Source organism: Denticeps clupeoides, chromosome 6 (assembly GCF_900700375.1).
Source record: "Denticeps clupeoides chromosome 6, fDenClu1.1, whole genome shotgun sequence".
Lineage (NCBI taxonomy): Eukaryota > Metazoa > Chordata > Actinopteri > Clupeiformes > Denticipitidae > Denticeps > Denticeps clupeoides.
The window spans coordinates 25,099,799-25,119,787 of record NC_041712.1 but is presented as its reverse complement, the minus strand read 5'-3'; the positions used below and the strand labels follow the sequence as shown (position 1 = coordinate 25,119,787).

The window sequence follows — 19,989 nt, the reverse complement described above, 5'->3', positions numbered from 1 at the left end:
TTCCCAGTAAACCAGCAGGTTGCAGTGGCTCCTCTTTTAAATGCCCAGCTCATTTGCATATGGCGATGACATCAGCACTCCTCTGTCCCGCCCATACTGTTGGCCCTGCCGCTTTCTGCCGGTCAGGAAGCTTTTCTATGTATGACCTCTGGCACCCAAATAAAACTCTCACGTCCCCCACAGCCTGGAAATTTTCAGAACTGCGTTAAAAAATGGCAGAAATCTATTGTCTGGTACACACAACCCTTAAAGATGCAATGTATCATGGGAAATACAGGAAAAATCACACTAATGTTCCAACAATCTACCCGCTACTGTAAGCGTGCAGAACTTGCTTCTATAGATGCTTAGCTCAGAAAAGTAAGTAAAGGAATGAGCTTGATTTTGGAACAGAATACTTTTTTTTTTTACTTTGTTCTTTTGATATTTCTCGTTTTCATTTCCTGTGCACGTTTCATTGACGAAGAACGTTTTGGGTGGTTTGTGTGTCGCCGTGGAGACAGACTCCCCGCTTGGGTGTGAAAGGTGGGGCTGTCGGGTGCTTGGGTTGAGTCTGAAGATAAAGAGGGACGTGGTCCTATCTCGGAGGGGCCACAGGTCCCCTGCTGTCCCTCAGCTCCTTATCAGCTCCTGAAATGAAGGACACTTCTCTGAACATCAGATCACGTCCCCAGAACCCTGACTTGCTGGTTATAAATTTGTATATATTGTAAGAGGTGAGCGTCTCTCCCCAACAGATTGGGAATATTAAACATTTGGAGGTAATTAATATAAAAGCACCAAGAAGGTAAAAAGGCCACTGAGCACAGAGGAGAATTATGTCCCTATAAAATATTATTTACACTGCAGTCCAATTACAAATCAACATTTGTCTAATTGCGTCTAAATCATTCATGTGGTTTACCTTTAATGGTTATAAAGTTTTCTGCAGCCTTATTGCAGTATAATTTACTGTGTGGTAGTGCAACAACGTGCAGGACCCGGGTGGGTGGAGAATTTAATCAGCGGGTGACCGGTGTCCATGTATCCATTGGATTCATGGATTGCTGCTATTTTGATATTTTAACACTGCTTAGTGTTTAGTGATCATGGGAAGTATATCACGTCAGAATATTTAAATGGAATTATCTGTTTATCTGTTACTGGATGGACATGATTACAGTAATGCTGACCCTTTTAAAATAACTTTTAAAATAAGATTGTGTTTCAGATGCTCCAGGCTGCAGAGTCATGCTGACGGCTCATGCTGCTGTTTGATGATAACAAGTCAAAGCTCCCTCACCCACCACACCCAGACGCCTGCCCCTCTGACCCCACAGTCCACCCCATGCATGACCAGCCCTGATGGCGCCGTAACCGCCATCCAGATGTTTCCAAACCGCCCCTTATCACCGAGAGCTACTGCAGGGCCAATTAGCACCTGCAGAAATTTACCCAGGGCTGCTGACCCCACAACTGTCCCTGTCCAGAGCTGCTGACCCCATTACTGTCCCTGTTCATAGCTGCTGACCCATTATTGTTCCTGCCCAGAGCTGCTGACCTTCCACTGTTCTAGAGCTGCTGACCTTCAACTGTTCCTGTCCAGACCTCCTGACCCCTCAGCTGTTCCTGTCCAGACCTCCTGACCCCACAACTGTCCCTGTCCAGAGCTGCTGACCATCCACTGTCCCTGTCCAGAGCTGCTGACCCCATTACTGTTCCTGCCCAGAGCTGCTGACCATCAACTGTTCCTGTCCAGACCTCCTGACTCCTCAACTGTTCCTGTCCAGAGCTGCTGACCTTCCACTGTTCCTGTCCAGAGCTCCTGACCCCTTAACTGTTCCTGTCCAGACCTCCTGACCTTCCACTGTTCCTGTCCAGAGCTGTTGACTTTCCACTGTTCCTGTCCAGAGCTGCTGACATTCAACTATTCCTGTCCAGACCTCCTGACCCCTCAACTGTTCCTGTCCAGAGCTGCTTACCCCTTAACTGTTCCTGTCCAGACCTCCTGAGCTTCCACTGTTCCTATCCAGACCTCCTGACCTTCCTCTGTTCCTGTCCAGAGCTGTTGACCTTCCACTGTTCCTGTCCAAACTTCCTGACCCCTCAACTGTTCCTGTCCAGATCTCCTGACCCCTCAACTGTTCCTGTCCAGAGCTCATGACCTTCCATTGTTCCTGTGCAGGCCACCTGTCCCCTCCACAGTTTCTACTACACTGCCCTCAAACTGCTAAATTCCCAGTACACACACACACACCTCCTAATTAACATCAGGGCTCACTGGACCTCTGCACAAACACACACCACATATCCATGCTGCTACCAACTACCCTGGACTTGCACACACACCCACTCGGTCTTTATTAAATAAAGAATATTTGCAATATAAAGTAAGCAGTGAGTGAAGGTGCAGGTGACCGAGCACCTGTACATGGTGGCACTGGGGATATACACACAGAAGAGGAAAAGCCCTGTAACGAAGGTCCGTGTGAACTGACAGCGCAGCGCCACCAGCTGGAGGAATTCTGCATTTGTTCATCTGAATGTTTCTGACAATGACATTAAACAGAGCTGCAGTCTGTGGTGTGTTAAACATTTATTACAGAACGCAGGACATGCAACAGTACATAATGATGATAATATCAAGAATAATACATTTTTATTTATAATGCACATTGGATTATAATTCCCCGAAAATCTCTTGTATCAGTGTAAAAGACACATGTAACGTGTAAAAGACCATGAAAGACCCACTCTTCTAGAACAATCAGAAACGCAAATTCAGCTGCTTTCCACCAAACACGTGGCACATTTACAGACATTTCAGTCATAATTGAGACTAAAGTCACATTTCCTCCATACAGTCGGTCCTTATAGGTAGTCTGTTTCCTGTTTTTTTTTTGTATATGAAATAAAAAAACTAAACAAAACATATGACACGGCATCATAGTTCAAGGCATTAATATGTTGGTCTAATACTATATTTATAGACCAATATTCCTCTTCTACAATTAATAATAGACATTCACTTGGCAGAATATGAAAGAAAAAGACAGCTGGAGTTTGGGCACTTGTTAGTACTTGAGGTTGAGTGTTAACAATGAAATGAAGCGACTTATGTAGAAAAAATCAGAAAACGTGAGATTTAACGGCACAAAGTCGTGTCCAATGATGAATTATAGTGGGAGTTATGTTTTTTATAAGGCGTTCAAACCGCTGACTGTTTTGTTAGGGGTAATTATGAAAGGGATATGCTTTTCTCTCATTAAGTCGATTTGTGAAAGAAGTTAGAACAATAAATCATTTAATGATCTTAACCTTCTACAAACCCAACAGGGTAAAAAACAAAATGGCACCGTACAGAACGATTGGAAGCATCATCATGGCAAGAACAAGGAACTGGCTTTAGATCTAATGCTACAGCATTTAAAGGCACAAACAGGAGTGTCTAAAACACATGTTAAAAAATCCAACAATAACAGGCAACTTCACGGTCAAGAAATGATGGTGAAATAGGTGCATATTGAAAGATGCTTCTATTCACATTTAAATGGACTCAGTAAATGAAGCCTCCTGACATCTGACTGACTTCTTTGCAGCTGATGAGGGATAAAAAATTAAAATAAAGGTCACAGTATTTCCCTGGTTTATAAACGGGCCCTAAACGAGTGAGTTGCCAGCGGTTCTAATGATCTGCATAGACGGGGCCTGGCTGAAGAATGAAACCAGTAGTGAGAGGAAGTCGCTTCCTTCTGTGACCGGAGGCTTTAAAAAAAGTAAAAGACGACGAACAAATAAAACTATGAAGCTATGAGGTAACGTGCAGGTTCTCTGGTCCTGTAGCTGAAAGGCACCACGTGACCTCCTCTGCAGGGTGGGCAGGGCGGAGTCCACTGATGAAGGCAGTCAACGCTAGAGGACGCCGGGCGGCGCTCACGCCTGAGGGTTGGTGATTTTCTGGAGCAGCGGTATCTGTAAAATAACCTGGTTAATGTCTGTGGAAACGCGTCACACCGATTCTGTCCTCACTGCATTGGCTGTAAAACCGACTATAAAATTCTTTTATTAACATGCAAAGCTCAACGTAGACTGATGACCTGCGTGAGTTGTTAACAGATTGTTACGCGAGAATTACGCCCACCGGACTCTCACTGGTACCGAGAAGGAACAAGATCTCAGCAGGTGGACGAGCGTCTGCCACAGAGCTAATATTTTTAATATTTACGTCCAGGCTGAAGACATCTTTTTATTCAAGCATTCCATAACAGTTAAACATCTCATCTCATGTTGCACAGGTATCGACAGACAACCACCTTAACCACTCGGTCCCAATATGTCTCTCTCGGAGTTCCTCTAGATCCTGGTAACTCATCCCAGGATGAAACGTACCAGAGGGTCACCACAGCCACCAACACCGTAACACCGGCTACAGATACAGGGATCTTCATATGGACCAGTGGCATTAAATGGACACACCAACAGCAGGGTCACTCTACCCTGGAAGGAGGTCCCTCTCTCTATCACTCCGTCCCAAGGTTTCTTCCTTTCTTTTTTCTCTCTACTAGAGTATTTTTTAGTGACGTTTTTCCTTGTAAAGGGTCAAGTGTGTTATGTGTCAACTGTATGGCCTGTCAAAGCCCCTTGAGACGTACTGCATGTGATTATGTTCTATAGAAGAAATAAATGTCACTGTTGATGAAACCGGCCAATCACAGGAGCCGCTGAAAGCGCACCGGACTCACCTTGGTCAGGTCGACCCCAGTCAGGGCATTTACCGACACGGGCAGCTCCGCCAGCAGGCGGTTCACCTCGCCGGTCACGCGGCTTCCTTCGCTGAGGATCACGATCTCGTTGGTCTTGGCCAGCGGCGCCGCCACTTTACCAGCAATCTGTTTACCAGAAAAAAGGAAGAAAAAAAAAAGGTGAGCGAAAGCTCATCACATGACGCTGAAACGACGGCGTCGCGGCGCCCGCGTACCTTGGGCAGAGCCTCCAGCACCAGGGCGGTCTTGGCCGCTTCTCCGTACTGCTGATAGGCCTCCGCCTTCATCCTCATCTTCTCCGCCTCGGCCTTCCCCACCGCCTCGATGGAGGCCGCCTCCGCCTCGCCGATACGCTTAATCTTCTCGGCCTCCGCCTGCGCAGTCAGCACCTTCTTTATCCTGCGGCGGGGTCAGGGGTCACGTACAAGGTCAACAACGGCCAACATAATTTCTACAGAAATATGAATATTGTGATTCTGCGCTTTGTGAGGACCAGCACAGGTCCGGTCTTGGACAGAAACTGATCAGGAACATCAAATCTCGGATTCTGCTGGTCATATTTCATATGATGGGAGAAAATCAATCCTATTTCCAGAAGAACTCACTTCTGCCCCTCCGCCACTTGCTGCATCCTGTAGGCCTCGGCCTCGGCCGGCCGCTTCACCGTGGCGATCAGCTCCTTCTCGGTCCTGGCGATCTCCTTGTCCTCGATGGAGATCTGCTTCTTCCGCTGCACCACCTCGATCTCGATCTCCTCCAGCCGGATCTTCTGCTGCTCCTTCGCCGCCTGCAGCTCGTAGGCCAGCTGGGCCTCTGCTTTCTGATTGGTCACAGAGAGAACCATGTAGTCCACCGTGTGAGAAGACGGCAAGTTCGTATGGGGACCCTTCCCCAGAACATGGTTTTTACCTTGGTGTTTACTTCCTGATTGAAAGAGGCCTTCTGCATCTCCAGCTCTCGTTTGGAGTCGGCCATCTTGGTGTCAGCCAGGAACTTCACATCCATCATCTGCTTTTTATATTCGGCTTCCTGTCGGGAGTTGTAGCTTCAGGTCATTTCACCGAATTCTCTCTCTCATCGCGTAACCTGGAGAAGAAGCCCACCTTGATGCCAGCGTCTCTCTCGGCTTCCGCCACCCCGATGTCAGCGTCTCTCTGTACAGCTGCAGTCTGGGTCTTTCCCAAGGAGCTGAGGTATTCCACTTTATCATAAACGTCCTGTTACAGGGCCAGAGCGTTACCACATCTACACCCCAATCTGGGAGGAGGCTCCACAACAACGCCCCAAAAAGACGGATCATATCATATTCATTATTAATAATAAAAAAAAAAAGCACTAAATACATAATATACATTTCTCCGTTTTTTAAATCTAATACTGGCTCTGGGTCTTCATTGGGACACAGTTCTGATTCACTGTATGAACTTTGACCTCCTTTTTCGGGTTTCAACGTGCCACCTGTACCTTAATCGTAAAGCTGAGGATCTCGATGCCCATGCGGCCGACGTCAGGCGCGGCCACCTCCCTCACCAGCCGGGCAAACTGGTCCCTGTCCTGGTAGATCTGCTCCACAGTCAGTGTTCCTGTGTTCACACAGGAAACGGAAGATTCATTCCACCGCAGGCCACACGATTCATTTCCTGCAGTCACGTGACGTTCTGCTGGGTCTGAAGAAACTGTGCTTCACAAGGAAAGAAACTAGGCGAGTATTGAAATTTTAGTACAATAAAAAAAGTTTTATCAAGCCATGAACGTCTGTTAACAAACCACTTCCCAAAAAGTGATGAGCACCTGGATGTTCAGGAGGAACTCACCTTCATTCTAAGCTTCTCTGGATCAGTGGTTCTCAAATTATTATTTCTATACAGGAACTACTATATAATTTTTGGGGACTTTTTGGTATTCTCTAGGTCTCTGAGGCCTTTGAAAAATGTCCTTGCAGCTGAGCACACAAAGGCACAAACTGTAGTTCTAGGTCACTCATTCCAAATTAAAATCTAACAGCTAGATAGCATGAGATTACTTTTAAAAATGATTAATGACATCAGTCATATTCACAGGCATACACACAAATAGTTCTAATTTTGGGTCAGATTTCATATTTAAGGACATAAGTGTTAACTTCCATCAGTCACGCCTAAATATTATTGGTGACCAGCCCATTGAGGGATGGCCTGATGATCTGGGACAGATCAATAGGGGGAATGTCCCCTGAAGCATGTATCTATAATATTGCTTCTAATGTTGCTTTTAAAAGTCCCCATTATGAAAATGTGACTTTGTGATACGGTTTAACATTAATTGTAGTTCCTCTAGAAATGGCGATAGAAATGTCTGTCAAATATTGTGGTTGGTGAATGGTGTTCACCATAACATCAGGGGACCATTAGGTTCCATGTTGGCACAGTTGGACTACTGTTGGACTACTCCCAATTAAAGACATTTGCTGCATTTCTTTGACTCAGTTGACAGTGGCCTATTGGGTAAAGAAACGGACCCATAATCTGAAGGTTGCCGGTTCGAATCCCGATCTGCCAAGGTGCCACTGAGCAAAGCTCACTGAGGGTGATGGTTAAAGGCAGAGAACACTTTTCGTTGTGTGAACTGAGTGCTGTGCTTGCTGTGTATCATAATGACAATCACTTCACTTTCACTTCAACTTATTTTTTTACCCAACAAGTTTCCGACTTCGGCTCTTTAAAGTTTAAAGTAAAGTGAAGTGATTGTCATTGTGATACACAGCAGCACAGCACACGGTGCACACAGTGAAATTTGTCCTCTGCATTTAACCATCACCCTGAGTGAGCAGTGGGCACCATGACAGGCGCCCGGGGAGCAGTGTGTGGGGACGGTGCTTTGTTCAGTGGCACCTCAGTGGCACCATGGCGGATCGGGATTTGAACCGACAACCTTCTGATTACGAGGCCGCTTCCTTAACCGCTAGGCGGCCTCCACGTTTTCTCCACGACACAACTCACCCAAGATGGAGCGAAGGTGGCCCTCCAGAGTCTGTAAAATCACGCTCTTGATCTCCTGCACGGACTTCCCCAGGAACTGCTCGCAGGCGTAGCCCAGCAGCTCTCGGTCGTTCATCACCTTCACCTGTCGGGAGGAGAGGGTGACGGCGCGTCAGTCAGGGACACGAGCAGCCTGGAGACCTTTCAGGAGAGCAGGACGCTCACATTCAGACAGCAGAGGCAGCACAGTCTTCTCTTCCGTACTTTTAAAATGAACTTTCCTGACGTTCTGCATCTTTAAACCCAGCATTCTTCAGCAGGGACGACAGTGCAGCACCTTTACAGTCTGAATGTGACCTCGCAAAGTCAACATCTTTCAGTCACTCCAGAAGCTCTTCCTCCACTGAACTGTTCTGCTTGTGCTTGGGTCTCCTGTCCCTACATCAGTGTTTGGGTTCTGCTGTCGGGGTGTTTCTGGGTGGTGGGCCACCCTCACCCCCACAGTCAATTCAGACTGCTGCTCACACAGGAACTGGACGCCATGCTTCCATACAAGGTACCGTCCCCACACACTGCACTACTGTACAGATAATGATTCATGCAACACTATTAATGAGGGTGACCACGCCCAAACAGGGCGAATATGGAAGGAGGAGTGTGATGGTGTGTGTGGAGCAACGTGAGACTGTGAATAAACGCTCCAGGTTTACTGGGGGGTGGGGGTGGGGGGTATTATATTAATGAGATGAGCCGCCAGAGGAGCCTGAAGTCACCATCGCTCACACACATGCACATCAGCAGCGTGCTGGGAGGGGCCGAGGGCCTGCTGCCCGCCCACCCTCCAAGCGAGGGGCGGGGTTATCAGGCGGGAAGGAGAAGCTGATCCATCATGAGCAGGTGGGGGAGACAGAAACCAGTTGCTGGGAGGAGGGAGGGTACGCACGACAGCCACAAAAGGCGCAGTGACGATGGCGGCATGCAGAGTGGCCGACTTGAAATTAAGCGGGGGGGTAAAAATAACGCGTCAGCGCCATGAGCTCCGCGGGCGCCGCATTCCGGACCTGCGACCAAACGGAGCGCAGAAACCAGTCCTCCTCCATTTAGAAACAAACGAGGAGGAATTTGGGGCGGAGTTCAGTGCCGACTGCGGCCCAACATGCTCAAATACTGAAAAGCTTCAAAATAAACGGGGAACTAAAGAAAATGTGGCACTTTACAGCTCGGCAGAAGCACAAACGTGAACAAAATGAAGCAAACAGCAGCACAACAGCCACGGCCACGCCCTAAAGATGGCGCCGCAGGATCTTTTCAGCTGCAGGTCAATCGTTTTATACCCCCGGAGAGCTGATGTGAGTGTGTGTGAGAGTGTGTGTGTGTGCATGTCTGGCCCCTCCAGCCACCCACGGGTGCAGCCGTCCACAGGAGAAGTGGCCAGAAGAACCCCGGAGGTGGGGACATGGTGACATTTACCTGCGCCACACCTGTGACAGTAAGAGCTACGCCCTCGGCTGTCTCAACATCGTCACACTTGGGCTGCAGGGTCATAATCTCAAGGGTTATCCTGCGGAGAGCGCAAAAGAAAAACAACAACAAAAGGAACTAAAAGAGCTGGCATGTTCAGGGAGGGCGGGGACAAAAAAAGCAAAAATAAGCACGACATCACACACACACACACACACACTGTGACATGCAGGACACAGCGTGGAGAGGTTAGTGACAGAAAAGAGGCGGAAGCGTTATCTGCTCAGACTCCTGCTCGGTTTATTTTTAGCGCTCTCTCTCTCTCAGCTCGCCCTCGCTCCGTTGTTGTTTCTCCACCATTACCTGAGCCACCCCCGTCACGTCCAACGGGACGCCCTCCGACGTCTCGATATTCTCACAGCGACACAGGATGGTCATAATTTCCAGAGACATCCTACGCAGGCAGGCGGGGGGCGCAAGAGGAGAGGCAGACAGTCCATTAGGCATGAAGCAGAGAAGGGGGGGGGGGAAAGGTCAGGGGTCGCAGAGTCATTAAGAAACAGAAGACCAATCACAGCGAAGCATCTCTCCTCTCCGCGCCGTAAAAAAAGAACGGATTGGGTTTCGTCCCCGGCGTGATGGAGGCCGTGAGGAATGTAAACACTGGACGGGGGGGGGGGTACGTCCAGCAGCGGGGTGGCGAAAAGAAAAAGGCTCTCGGGGTTTTTATCTCCACCTTATCAGCGCACGGCACTAAATATTACATAGTAATAAACATGAATAACATTTAATAATCATAATAAAACAAACAGACCAGCTAATACTGATCAGGATAAAATGAACTAAGGGGTTCCGATTGACCAAAATTAAATCGGACTTTGCGGCCCACGTTTTATATGCTGCTCCTAAAAAAACATAAATAGACGACTTAAATATTTCAAGGTCAGAAAGTACATATCCTGACACTGAAATAAGATGTCTGTCAAAAATATCGTGTTAATGCAGTTAAACGTTGGGTTAAAAATGCACCCTCGTATCGCGCGTATCGATCAGAGATGGTTGAACTGTGACGTGTCGTTCGGCCCCCGCATCCAATCGCCGCTGCTCTCTGGGGTGCAGGTCTCGGGATCGAGAGGAAAAGCAGGATCCAGAAGATGCGGGGCGGGGCTAAGTGGTTTCCCCGGATACCGGGCGGACTAATCGAATCAGCGCGGCAGCGAGCAGCGGTGATGAGATTAGGCCGCCCGGACACGGGCTTCTCAGCCGTTAAGACATGCACAGGCTTGCCACAGGCACACAAAGCGGGGCGGGCCGGCACAACCAGAGGCGAGTAGAGCGGCGAGTAGTGCGGCGAGTCGAGGCGAGTGCACGTACTAAAGGCCGGCCGTCACGCCGCCGGCGCCACGGCCACATTTATAATACAGCTGCCGCTGATGGTTAGAACCATGCGCAGAGCGGCCATGAAGGTCTACTGGAACTACTGGATCGAGGTTCTGCCGTGTTTTTAATGCCACGCCCGGCTCCAGTCGTGTTGCTTTGTCTGGGCGGGGCGGCGCCGAAGGCCCCGATTCGTGACGGCGGCTTCCGAGTTGGCGTTTTCAGGCCACGCGCGTTAACGTCGAGGGGGGAGAGGCGGCGGGACGAAGTCTTACTTCTGGATGTCGGTGATGAGCCACCACGCCCAGGCCCAGCCGCCCACCGTGTACGTCTTCTGGTCGGAGCCGCAGCAGCCGCCTGCAGGGGGCGAAACGAGGCAGAATAAAAGCGGGGTTTCCACGGCAGATTCTTCACGGGTTTCTACATATTTAGAGGAGAACGTTTCCCCGTCTCTGATGACCAGTCTGACCACAGCAATACATTCAGCAGCTAAACAATTCAATCATTCGTGCCGTTCTCTGTAAAACAGACCTCACCGTGTCCAGGGATGGAGAGCTATTCCCCTCTTCTCCATACAGGGCGCATACAGACGCCACAGCGGGCCTCAGTGCCGAAGGAAATTAAACTGAGAAGCGCAGACGGGAAATTAAGAAGATATGCCGCTCGGGAAACGGAACAAAAAAGGGATCTAACAGATTTAGTTCTTTTTTTTTTTTTTTTTTGGGTAAATGAGGCTGGGAACAAGTTCCCTTTTATTCTGCTGAAATAAAAACGCAGACGAAAAGAGCTCACGTCCATTAAGTCCATAATTCCTGAAAACCAAGAAAAAGAGGACGGAACAGAGTTCCCCGTTTTACTAGCAAAACTACAGGGTGGCCATTTATATGGATCCACCTTAATAAAATGGGAATGGTTGGTGATATTAACGTCCTGTTTGTGGCACATTAGTATATGTGAGGGGGGCAAACTTTTCAAGATGGGTGGTGACCATAGTGGCCATTTTGAAGTCGGCCATTGGATCCAACTTTGTTTTTTCAATAGGAAGAGGGTCATGTGATCAAATGTATTGGTAATTTCACAAGAAAAACAACGGTGTGCTTGGTTTCATGAGTTATTTACAAGTTTCTGACCACTTATAAAATGTGTTCAATGTCACCAACCACTCCCATTTTATTAAGGTGTACCCATATAAATGGCCCACCCTGTATTATCACCAAACCAAAAGAACGACAATCAGAACATATTTGGTGTATTTATACATGCTGCATAATGAAATCTCGGTGACGGAACTGGACTCTTAATCGTACGGTTTCAAGTTGTGAAACAATGAATCGCTTTCACTTCACTAATAAAACGAATAAAGGACACACGATTAATCGTTCAGACCCACCAGGTCCGAACGAGCACACATGAGCGTGTACGGTAAAACGTGATGGAAAAAGCGGACTACGGTTCCGTAATGAAACAAGGGATGAAACGGGCGTAGAAAGGTTTCCTGGCTTTCGAAGTGGCCGACCTCCAGCATGGTGCTGTCACTTGTGTTGCTCGTGTCATCAACAGGTGGACGGTTCCCTGATCAGATCCACGCGCCTTCAGGATTACTGATCTAACGGAGAAATCCGGAACATTCAATAAAGCGAAAGTCGCCGATGAAAATCCCTCCCCGGAAAAGGATTTTGCACGAGACGCTTTAAAGCTCACATCCTTACCACAACCGTAGGAAAGCAAGTCGTAAACTGAGCAAAAAAAGTAGAAAACAAACAAACAATTTTCACAGGTTGTGGGAGGAGTCAGTACGATGGATTACAAAATCGATTAATCGTGATGAGAGACATCATGACCTGGTGGTCGATTCTGGACGTTGAACGCACGTAAGCGTGAGACTTGGGGGCGGGGCCTCCACTCATACGCGGGGGGCGGGGCCTCCGCACATGCAGCGCAAATCAAGCGGCCGTGATTTACGTTATATATTTAAAAAAAGATAAAAGGGGGCAGGACAGACCAAAGGTACAGTTTCAATTGTGATCGATCGCTTATCGATAGGAAGGTATTGGCTAGATTATGTCGTATCACGTGTTCTAGCTCAGACATAAAAATCCGTATCGATCACTAATTCAAAGTGGTAGAAAAATCCACACTTTTATTCGAGCGCGCTTTTTTTTTTTTTTTTTTACTTTTCTTTGTGACCACACGGCGCACTTTCACCCAAATCGAACAGCTGCACTAACGCAAACAAAACCGGCGGAAGTGAGGCGATAATTACCGCCGCTCTGGAGAAAATCCGGGCGGTTGGCGGCAGCCGTACTTTATATCCGAATTGCGACTTTACTCACCAGACACCACCAGCGCCTCGTTTGGCCCGACGGTGTAACAGTTGCCCATGTTGATCGGTGTAGTAGCAGCAGCGCAGAAGGGGGGAAACTCCGCGGCTCCGTCGCGTTTACTCCGCACCGCCCTCAGCGCCCACTCGTGGCCCCGCCCATTTCCCCGAATGCCGCGCGTCAAGGACGCACTGCGTCAAACCAAAGAGCGTCTAGCTGGGCAAGAACGACGACTCGGAAGTGAGAAGACTTATATGAAGCAGGTAAATAACAAAAATACTCTTTAAAATGTGAAATGCAATGAAAATAAGAGAGTAATAAATAAAAGATATCATACACGGTCAAGGAGAAATCGAACTGAATTAATAGACAGGCAATAAATTGTTTTTCAGAAGAGTTTTTTAAAGACATTGGAGGAACCACCATAACATTCAGAGGTAAAAAAAAATTATATTAACAAAAAAACGATGTAATTTTTTAACTATATTTCATTAATCACAAAACCATACTATGGATCTTCAACTCTGCTTCATTTTGAATTGTATACATATACACAAACACACACACACGCACACAATACAAATTAGTCACTTCATTTTACTTAATAAAATGTTTTACAAGACTTATTCTGTTTTTAAGCTTAGGTTTCGCACCACGCAGTTTTTTATCAAGCTTTACTTTACTTTACTTTACTTATCAAACGCTTTTATCCAAAGCGACTTACAAGAATACGACACCAGCAATTCTCATTCGGTTTCTATAGATCTTAAGTTGCAAAACTAAGAGCCCTGATAAGGCCGAAGTTGTCAGGAAAGAACGTGCAAGCAGTGGTGGCCTAGCGGAGGGCAGTGGTGGCCTAGCGGTTAAGGAAGCGGCCCTGTAATCAGAAGGTTGCAGGTTCGAATCCCGATCCGCCAAGGTGCCACTGAGGTGTCACTGAGCAGATCACCGTCCCCACACACTGCTCCCCGGGCGCCTGTCATGGCTGCCCACTGCTCACTCAGGGTGATGGGTTAAATGCAGAGGACACTGTGTGCACTGTGTGCATTTCACTGTGTGCTGTGCTGCTGTGTATCACATGTGACAATCACTTCACTTTTTTTTTTTTTTTTTAAATGAAACGTCTCATCACGTTTCGGTACTTTAAAAACGTAGCTGGTGCTACAGCAGGATTCAGAATGAGGACGGAATATTAATTCAGAAGCGCTGTGGGAGCCGGAGGACAGTCAGCTGCTGCCACCTAGTGGACAGGTTTCGCCACGGTCAGCTTCTGTCGCCACAGTCAGCTGCTGCCACCTAGTGGACAGGTGTCGCAAAGGTTCTGACGCTCTGCAAGGATGAACGCAGAGGAACAGCTCTGGTTTAAAACAAAAAATACATTAATACTTATTATATGGTCCGTAAACTAGTTGAATTGTTTCCACGAGCTCAATGGAAGCCTTTGCAAAGAAAATGTAACATTCAACTCACGTGGGTGCAGCTGCAGTAATAAAAGATTTATCTGGTTGACACTGATTTACAGGCCAGCACTTATAAAACCACTTTATCCAAATGCATGATGAGGATTGTTGGTTCCCCGCCCAGGTAATCATTACTGATCGGGAATGGTGACGGATCCCATTTCCACGTGGTCTGGAGGGAACTCCGCAGTCAGGGACAGACATGGCCGGTGAGCAGAACAGGGTGACATGGAGCAGGCAGATCGAGTTCACGCTGGCCGGGATTGGCTGTGCCGTGGGTCTGGGGAATGTCTGGAGGTTTCCATACCTGTGCTACAGGAGTGGGGGAGGTAGGACCAAGATCAATTATGAGATCATTGTCCATGTTTAGAGCAACGGTGAAGGTTTTTTCCTCCTGGACAGTCAGAACACAAACCTCTGTGTATTTGTTGTCTTATTGTGCTGTTTTATGGATTTATAAGTTGCATATATTGGAACACACTGTTTTCTGAATGGTTGTCAGTGTTTGAGCAGGATGTCCATGCCATGTAATGTGCTTCTTGGTGTCCATGTCTGTAATGTGCTGTTTTTCTTGGTGTCTCCTTCCCTTCTTCTTTTCAGTGCTGGTGGAATGATTTACCAGTGTTGTCCCATAGTAATGGACTTTTGTTCTTTTTACTCTCATCCTTTTTTCATGTATTTTTGCAGGTGCATATGTTGGAAAAGAAGTCAAACTGATCTCAGAACAGCCTAACAAAGTAGAATTAAAAACAGCCAGACTAGGCAGGAAACCATTTGTTTCACGTTCAAGCTCATTATTTCATTACAAAACTCATCATGATTCATATTTTTCCCCTGGAAGATGACTGCTAAGTGATTTAAAAAAAAATCAGAATAGCTATACTACTTCTTTAAAAGACCTGTCGTATAGTTCCTACATGTCCCTTCATGGCTGAGATGACAGGGAACGTGTCTGTCGTGGGCCCACACAGGCGCCTTCCTGCTCCCTTACCTGCTGATGCTGGTGGTGCTGGGCATCCCGCTGCTCTACATGGAGCTGATCGTCGGTCAGTACTTGCGGAGGGGGCCGGTTCAGGCGCTGGCGAAGGTCTGCCCGTTGCTGAAAGGTGGTTAGTTGCCCGCACTGATCTCCGTGTCACGACCGCTGGCTTTTGAGAAGCAATGACCGGCTGGCGATTGGTGTGTGTGTAGGTGTGGGGTTGGCGACCGTCACCATCTCCTTCATCATGTGCACCTACTACAACGTCATCATCACCTGGAGCCTGTACTACCTGTTCAGCTCCTTCCAGAGCCCGCTGCCCTGGCACAGCTGCAACAACAGCTGGAACCAGCCCAACTGCACCGACCACGCCAGCAACAGCTCTTCCTCCTCTTACTCCTCCTCCACGGCCAGCCAGCAGTTCTTTAAGTAAGAGGCCATTCTGTGCATCTCCCTGACTGGAGAAGGCGTGTGCTGCTCCTCGCCCTTCTGTCGGGATGCAGGAGACTGCAGGGCATGATGGGAACCTGGCACGTAGCTAGTGGCTGGTTGGCATGGAAGAGCCACATCCACTCATTTAGCGACCATTAAGCCTGTTGAAGTCGTGCCCACCGGTCACAACATTCCAGCTGGGGTGAAAGGTCACCACCGCAGGGTGTAAATAGCTGTGTGTATACAGCCGACTTATCTGTGGCAGGCCATAAACCTTAATGTTGCATGATACAGCAAAAAATAGTTTTAGCCCATTAAAAGTAATTTAAGAAGAAAGTAGAAAGTAATGCAACCAAAGCACAGACTGCATATAAAAAAATGCAGCCTAATGACAAGTCCGTATCTGATTCAGCCTCATGGGACATTAGGTTCACTGTCAAAATGCACAGTTGTATACAATAAACAAATGAAACGAGCAATTATTTATCACAATTATCATTTTCCTGGGTATAATGAACTATTGAATTTGCATTGACCGTGTAAATTGAGCTGTGTTGAGCTATTTAAATAGTTCCTGTTTGGTTGTTTGTTGCATTTTGTCAATAAACCTAATTTGGGGTTGAATATTATGTTAATTTTGAGTGCAACTGTAGTGAATCCAGTAGTTTCCTCACTCGAGAGATCGGCCAAAGTTTCTTGTTTCCCTGCTGGTGGAATGATTTAGCAGTGCTGGCCATTAGGAATTAATTTATTTTTAAGAACTCAATTTATTAAATTGCATTTGTCAGTTAGTTCATAATTACTTTATTCGTGCATTTCTGTTTTTGTTGAAAATAGAAACACAAAATAATCGCAGAGAAACCAAACAAAGCAGAAGTAAACACGAAAAGCTAGGCAGAAAAGCGCCCAATCTGGCAACACTGGAGGTACATACTGGAAGTCCCTTAGTATTATTACTCATTAAATTCATTTTTACACTAGAACAATGTTGGTAAGTGCTTTTTGGAAGCCCTGCAGCTGCACAGCTTATTTGATCATATTCGATATGATGTTTTGAGTATTATGATCAAGTGGTGGCCTAGTGGGCCCGTAATCAAATGTTTACAGGTTCAAACCCTGAGCCGCCAAGGTGCCACTGAGGTCCCCTTGATCAAGGTACCGTCCCCAAACACTGCTCTCTCCTCGGATGGGCTAAATGCATTTCATTTCATGTGACAACTAATCACTTTCACTTCAAATACAGTAGAAGGCCAATAATTAATAATTAGGCCAGTGATGTATTCTAAATGTTTTACTGTACAGCAGTTACATTTTTACTTTAGCAGTTAAACATAAAACCTGAAACGTCACACGTTGGACTTTGGGCTGGACTTGGGGCTGGTTCATATTAGAATAAACTGTTGAATATTAATGAAAACAGTGCCTTTCCCTGCAGTTCCTGATAGACAGCAGCTTGTCTGTCCTTTGTGGCCTAATGGGATGAACTTCCCTGCTTCATACTCCATTTGCTGAGTAATTAAAAATATCAGAATGGAATAATCTGTTTTGTGTGTGAAAGTTATAAAGTTCTGGATCGGACCGGCGGAGTGGAGCAAGCCGGGACGCTGAGGTGGGAGCTGCTCCTGCTGCTCCTGCTCGCCTGGATCCTCAACTACTTCTGCATCTTCAAGGGCGTCAAGTCGACTGGGAAGGTGAGGCGAGTGGTGCTCCAGGCACCAGGCGGGTCGTGTATTTGCGCGCCTCTCTCTGCTGTCTTCAGGTGGTCTACTTCACAGCCCTGTTCCCCTACATCGTCCTGCTGGCGCTGCTGATCAACAACGTGCAGCTCCCGGGCGCCATGACGGGCATCCGCTTCTACCTGGTGCCCGAGTGGGAGAAGCTGCTGTCGGTGGAGGTGTGGCTCGCTCGCTCAGGCGCCGGTGCCGCCTGGTTCCGCCCCTCACGTGTAGTCTGTGCGCCTTCTTCAGGTGTGGGTCAACGCCGCAGCGCAGATCTTCAACTCCATCGGGATCGGCTTCGGCTCGCTGATGGCCATGTCCAGCTACAATTCCTTCAACAACGACGTGCTGAAGTGAGGCTCGCTGGTGATCGTGTTCGGCTTCTCGGGTGACACTGGGCTCAGCTGCGTCTCTTCCTCACTGCAGGGACACTCTGGCCATCGCCGTCACCAACTCTGCCACCAGCATCCTCGCCGGCTTTGTCATCTTCTCCGCATTTGGCTACATGTCCCACCTGCAGAACGTTCCCGTCACTGACATCGCGGTGGATGGTATGTCCTCCATGATGGACACTGGGCTGTAATGTGGACCAAATGATAATAACGGGACTGTACATGGGTTCCAGGTCCAGGCTTGGTCTTCATGGTTTACCCAGAAGCCTTTGTGACCATGCCTGTGGCCCCGCTGTGGGCCATCCTCTTCTTTTTCATGCTACTGTGCCTGGGGCTGGACAGTCAGGTGGGGTTTCCCAGTTGAACATCTGCAGATGCCACCGAGTGTGAGGTGCATGATGGACTCTGTGATGTCTTGCAGTTCGCCATGGTGGAGGTGATGGTTACGAGTTTACTGGACAGTTTCAGCGAACCGCTGCTGAAATACCTCAGACGGAAAGAACTGCTGGTGCTGGTGGTCTGCGGCGTGGCCTTCCTGCTGGGGATCCCTCACGTCATGCAGGTAACAGCAGGGACGCTTCACCTTCAGGTGGTAGCCACAGTATTTCATTTTAAAGTGTCCCTGAGCAAGACCCTGAAGCCCAGGGGGACTGTCCCCGTCACTACTGACTGTAAGGCGCTCTGGAAAAATACTGCGTATAAATAAATGTAGAAAGATATTTCCCAGTCAGTTCCACCAGCAGCAGAGTATTAACTGTCGGTTTGTGTGTTGCTACGGATTTGGATCTGAGGGTCTTTCATTGATGCAGTAGGATGAAAATAAAAATAAAAACTGAGCAAATATGGCGAAATGGACCAATCTTTAGTTGTATTTTGAAGCCTGTGCATCTCTCTTTTTTTACAGTGTGGGATCTACGTGTTCCAGCTGATGGACCACTACACAGCCATCGTGTCCATCATGTTCCTTGCGTTCTTCGAAATAGTTGCTATCTGCTGGGTTTATGGTGAGATGCGTTTAAAAAAAAAAAAACGTCTCTGGTGACACGTGAGGAAAAATATAGAAATTATGTGTTGTATGTCCAGGTGTGAGAAGACTTTCAGACAATCTGAAGGAGATGACAGGAAACGGTCCTTCCATCTTCTTTAAAGTGTGCTGGTGGCTGATCTGCCCGGTTCTGATTACAGTACGTGCCCAAATAAAGATGATTTGTGAAATGCGTGACAACTCCTCACAATTGGGTCCTCCTCTGCAGATCATCCTGGTCTTCTCAGTCATCCAGTTTAAACCTGCCCGGTACGAAGACTATGTGTACCCGGCATGGGCTCAGGGGATCGGCTGGATGATCGCACTGGCGTCCATTATCTGGATCCCTCTGGCGGCTGTGCACACCTTATGGGTTCTTCCAGGCACGTTCCTGGAGGTAGACCTGCGCACCCTGTCTGTTCACTTTTACAGCATTTATTACCTACCAGTCAGAGTGAATATACACATCTCTTTTAAACTTTTTTTTATAGAAATTAATGAAGTCACTGACTCCTTTTGCCCTGGATGAGAAGAAAGCAAGTCTGTTCCATTTGCAGAGCCATGGACCGACAGGGGCCTTGCCGGAGAAGAATACAATTCAGACTAATTTATGAACTAAAGTGCGTTCATCAGTACAAAATAACAACAACAAAAGGAAGAATTTAGTTGTACGATGTGGGAACGGTGCTGGCGGCCATGGCGTGAACTGCAAATAGGAATAGTCACCAACTTGACTGCAATTTTAAAAGTTGAAATGAAGACAGAATAGTGGAATGAAATATTCCCTGGCCCTGTCTGTCCTGGGTGATAAGAGGGGAAGTTGGCATGACACCTTTCCCAGAGAAGAGTCCATTTCATGAGTTCAGCTATGATGGCAGCGTCCCCTCCACAGAAGACAATGACCTGGTCTACAGAAAAAAAACAGTCCCAGCACTCAGCGGTTCATTTCACCTCTCTGTCTTTAGTGATGTATATGTACATACATACTCACACACACAGTTCACCTTATTAATTATACACATTATATACAAAATGAACATATGCTGCATTTTCCAGAATGTGTGAATTAAATGATTATAAATCAAAGACCTTCTTTTATGGTGCCACTAAACTTTCTCACCCCTCT

At 47.4% G+C, this 19,989-nt stretch overlaps 2 protein-coding genes across 10 annotated transcripts; one reads left to right on the top strand and one right to left on the bottom strand.

Annotated features, from left to right (window-relative positions):
* Positions 1-2,558: 2,558 nt before the first annotated feature.
* On the bottom strand, positions 2,559-13,025 carry LOC114791878 (flotillin-2a). Of its 2 annotated transcripts, none has more exons than XM_028982402.1 (11): positions 12,871-13,025; positions 10,813-10,894; positions 9,524-9,614; positions 7,721-7,844; positions 6,207-6,325; positions 5,846-5,959; positions 5,652-5,771; positions 5,348-5,562; positions 4,958-5,141; positions 4,722-4,868; positions 2,559-3,951 (listed from the first exon to the last, which is right to left on the bottom strand). In XM_028982402.1, the coding sequence occupies exons 1-11, from the start codon at positions 12,917-12,919 to the stop codon at positions 3,913-3,915; spliced, it is 1,284 nt and encodes a 427-aa protein (XP_028838235.1). In that variant the 5' UTR covers positions 12,920-13,025; the 3' UTR covers positions 2,559-3,912. The 2 variants fall into 2 exon arrangements, with proteins under 2 accessions (XP_028838235.1, XP_028838234.1); XM_028982401.1 differs by lacking the exon at positions 9,524-9,614 and adding an exon at positions 9,170-9,260 and having other exon boundaries at positions 12,871-12,919.
* On the top strand, positions 12,698-19,976 carry LOC114791877 (sodium- and chloride-dependent GABA transporter ine). Of its 8 annotated transcripts, none has more exons than XR_003750057.1 (15): positions 12,698-13,121; positions 13,251-13,295; positions 14,443-14,647; positions 15,290-15,427; positions 15,510-15,726; positions 17,288-17,420; positions 17,489-17,623; positions 17,697-17,800; positions 17,874-17,998; positions 18,073-18,185; positions 18,261-18,401; positions 18,744-18,843; positions 18,923-19,023; positions 19,112-19,260; positions 19,355-19,485. XR_003750057.1 is itself a non-coding variant. In XM_028982396.1 (15 exons), the coding sequence occupies exons 3-15, from the start codon at positions 14,521-14,523 to the stop codon at positions 19,475-19,477; spliced, it is 1,722 nt and encodes a 573-aa protein (XP_028838229.1). In that variant the 5' UTR covers positions 12,698-13,121; positions 13,251-13,295; positions 14,443-14,520; the 3' UTR covers positions 19,478-19,976. The 8 variants fall into 8 exon arrangements, 6 of the variants coding, with proteins under 6 accessions (XP_028838229.1, XP_028838230.1, XP_028838227.1 ...); XR_003750058.1 differs by having other exon boundaries at positions 19,112-19,246; positions 19,355-19,453; XM_028982396.1 differs by having other exon boundaries at positions 15,290-15,424; positions 19,093-19,260; positions 19,355-19,976.
* Positions 19,977-19,989: the final 13 nt, after the last annotated feature.

Bases quoted from the DNA above. Each gene is read 5' to 3' on its own strand.
- LOC114791878 (XM_028982402.1), bottom strand. From the start codon at position 12,919: ATGGGCAACTGTTACACCGTCGGGCCAAACGAGGCGCTGGTGGTGTCT. The intron at 5,772-5,845 runs GTGGGCTTCTTC...AACTCCCGACAG, and splicing joins AGAGAGACGCTGGCATCAAG to GAAGCCGAATATAAAAAGCA. The intron at 5,563-5,651 runs GTAAAAACCATG...GTGACCAATCAG, and splicing joins ATCAGGAAGTAAACACCAAG to AAAGCAGAGGCCCAGCTGGC.
- LOC114791877 (XM_028982395.1), top strand. From the start codon at position 14,521: ATGGCCGGTGAGCAGAACAGGGTGACATGGAGCAGGCAGATCGAGTTC. The intron at 15,727-17,287 runs GTAAGAGGCCAT...TGTGTGTGAAAG, and splicing joins GCCAGCCAGCAGTTCTTTAA to TTATAAAGTTCTGGATCGGA. The intron at 18,402-18,743 runs GTAACAGCAGGG...CTTTTTTTACAG, and splicing joins GGATCCCTCACGTCATGCAG to TGTGGGATCTACGTGTTCCA.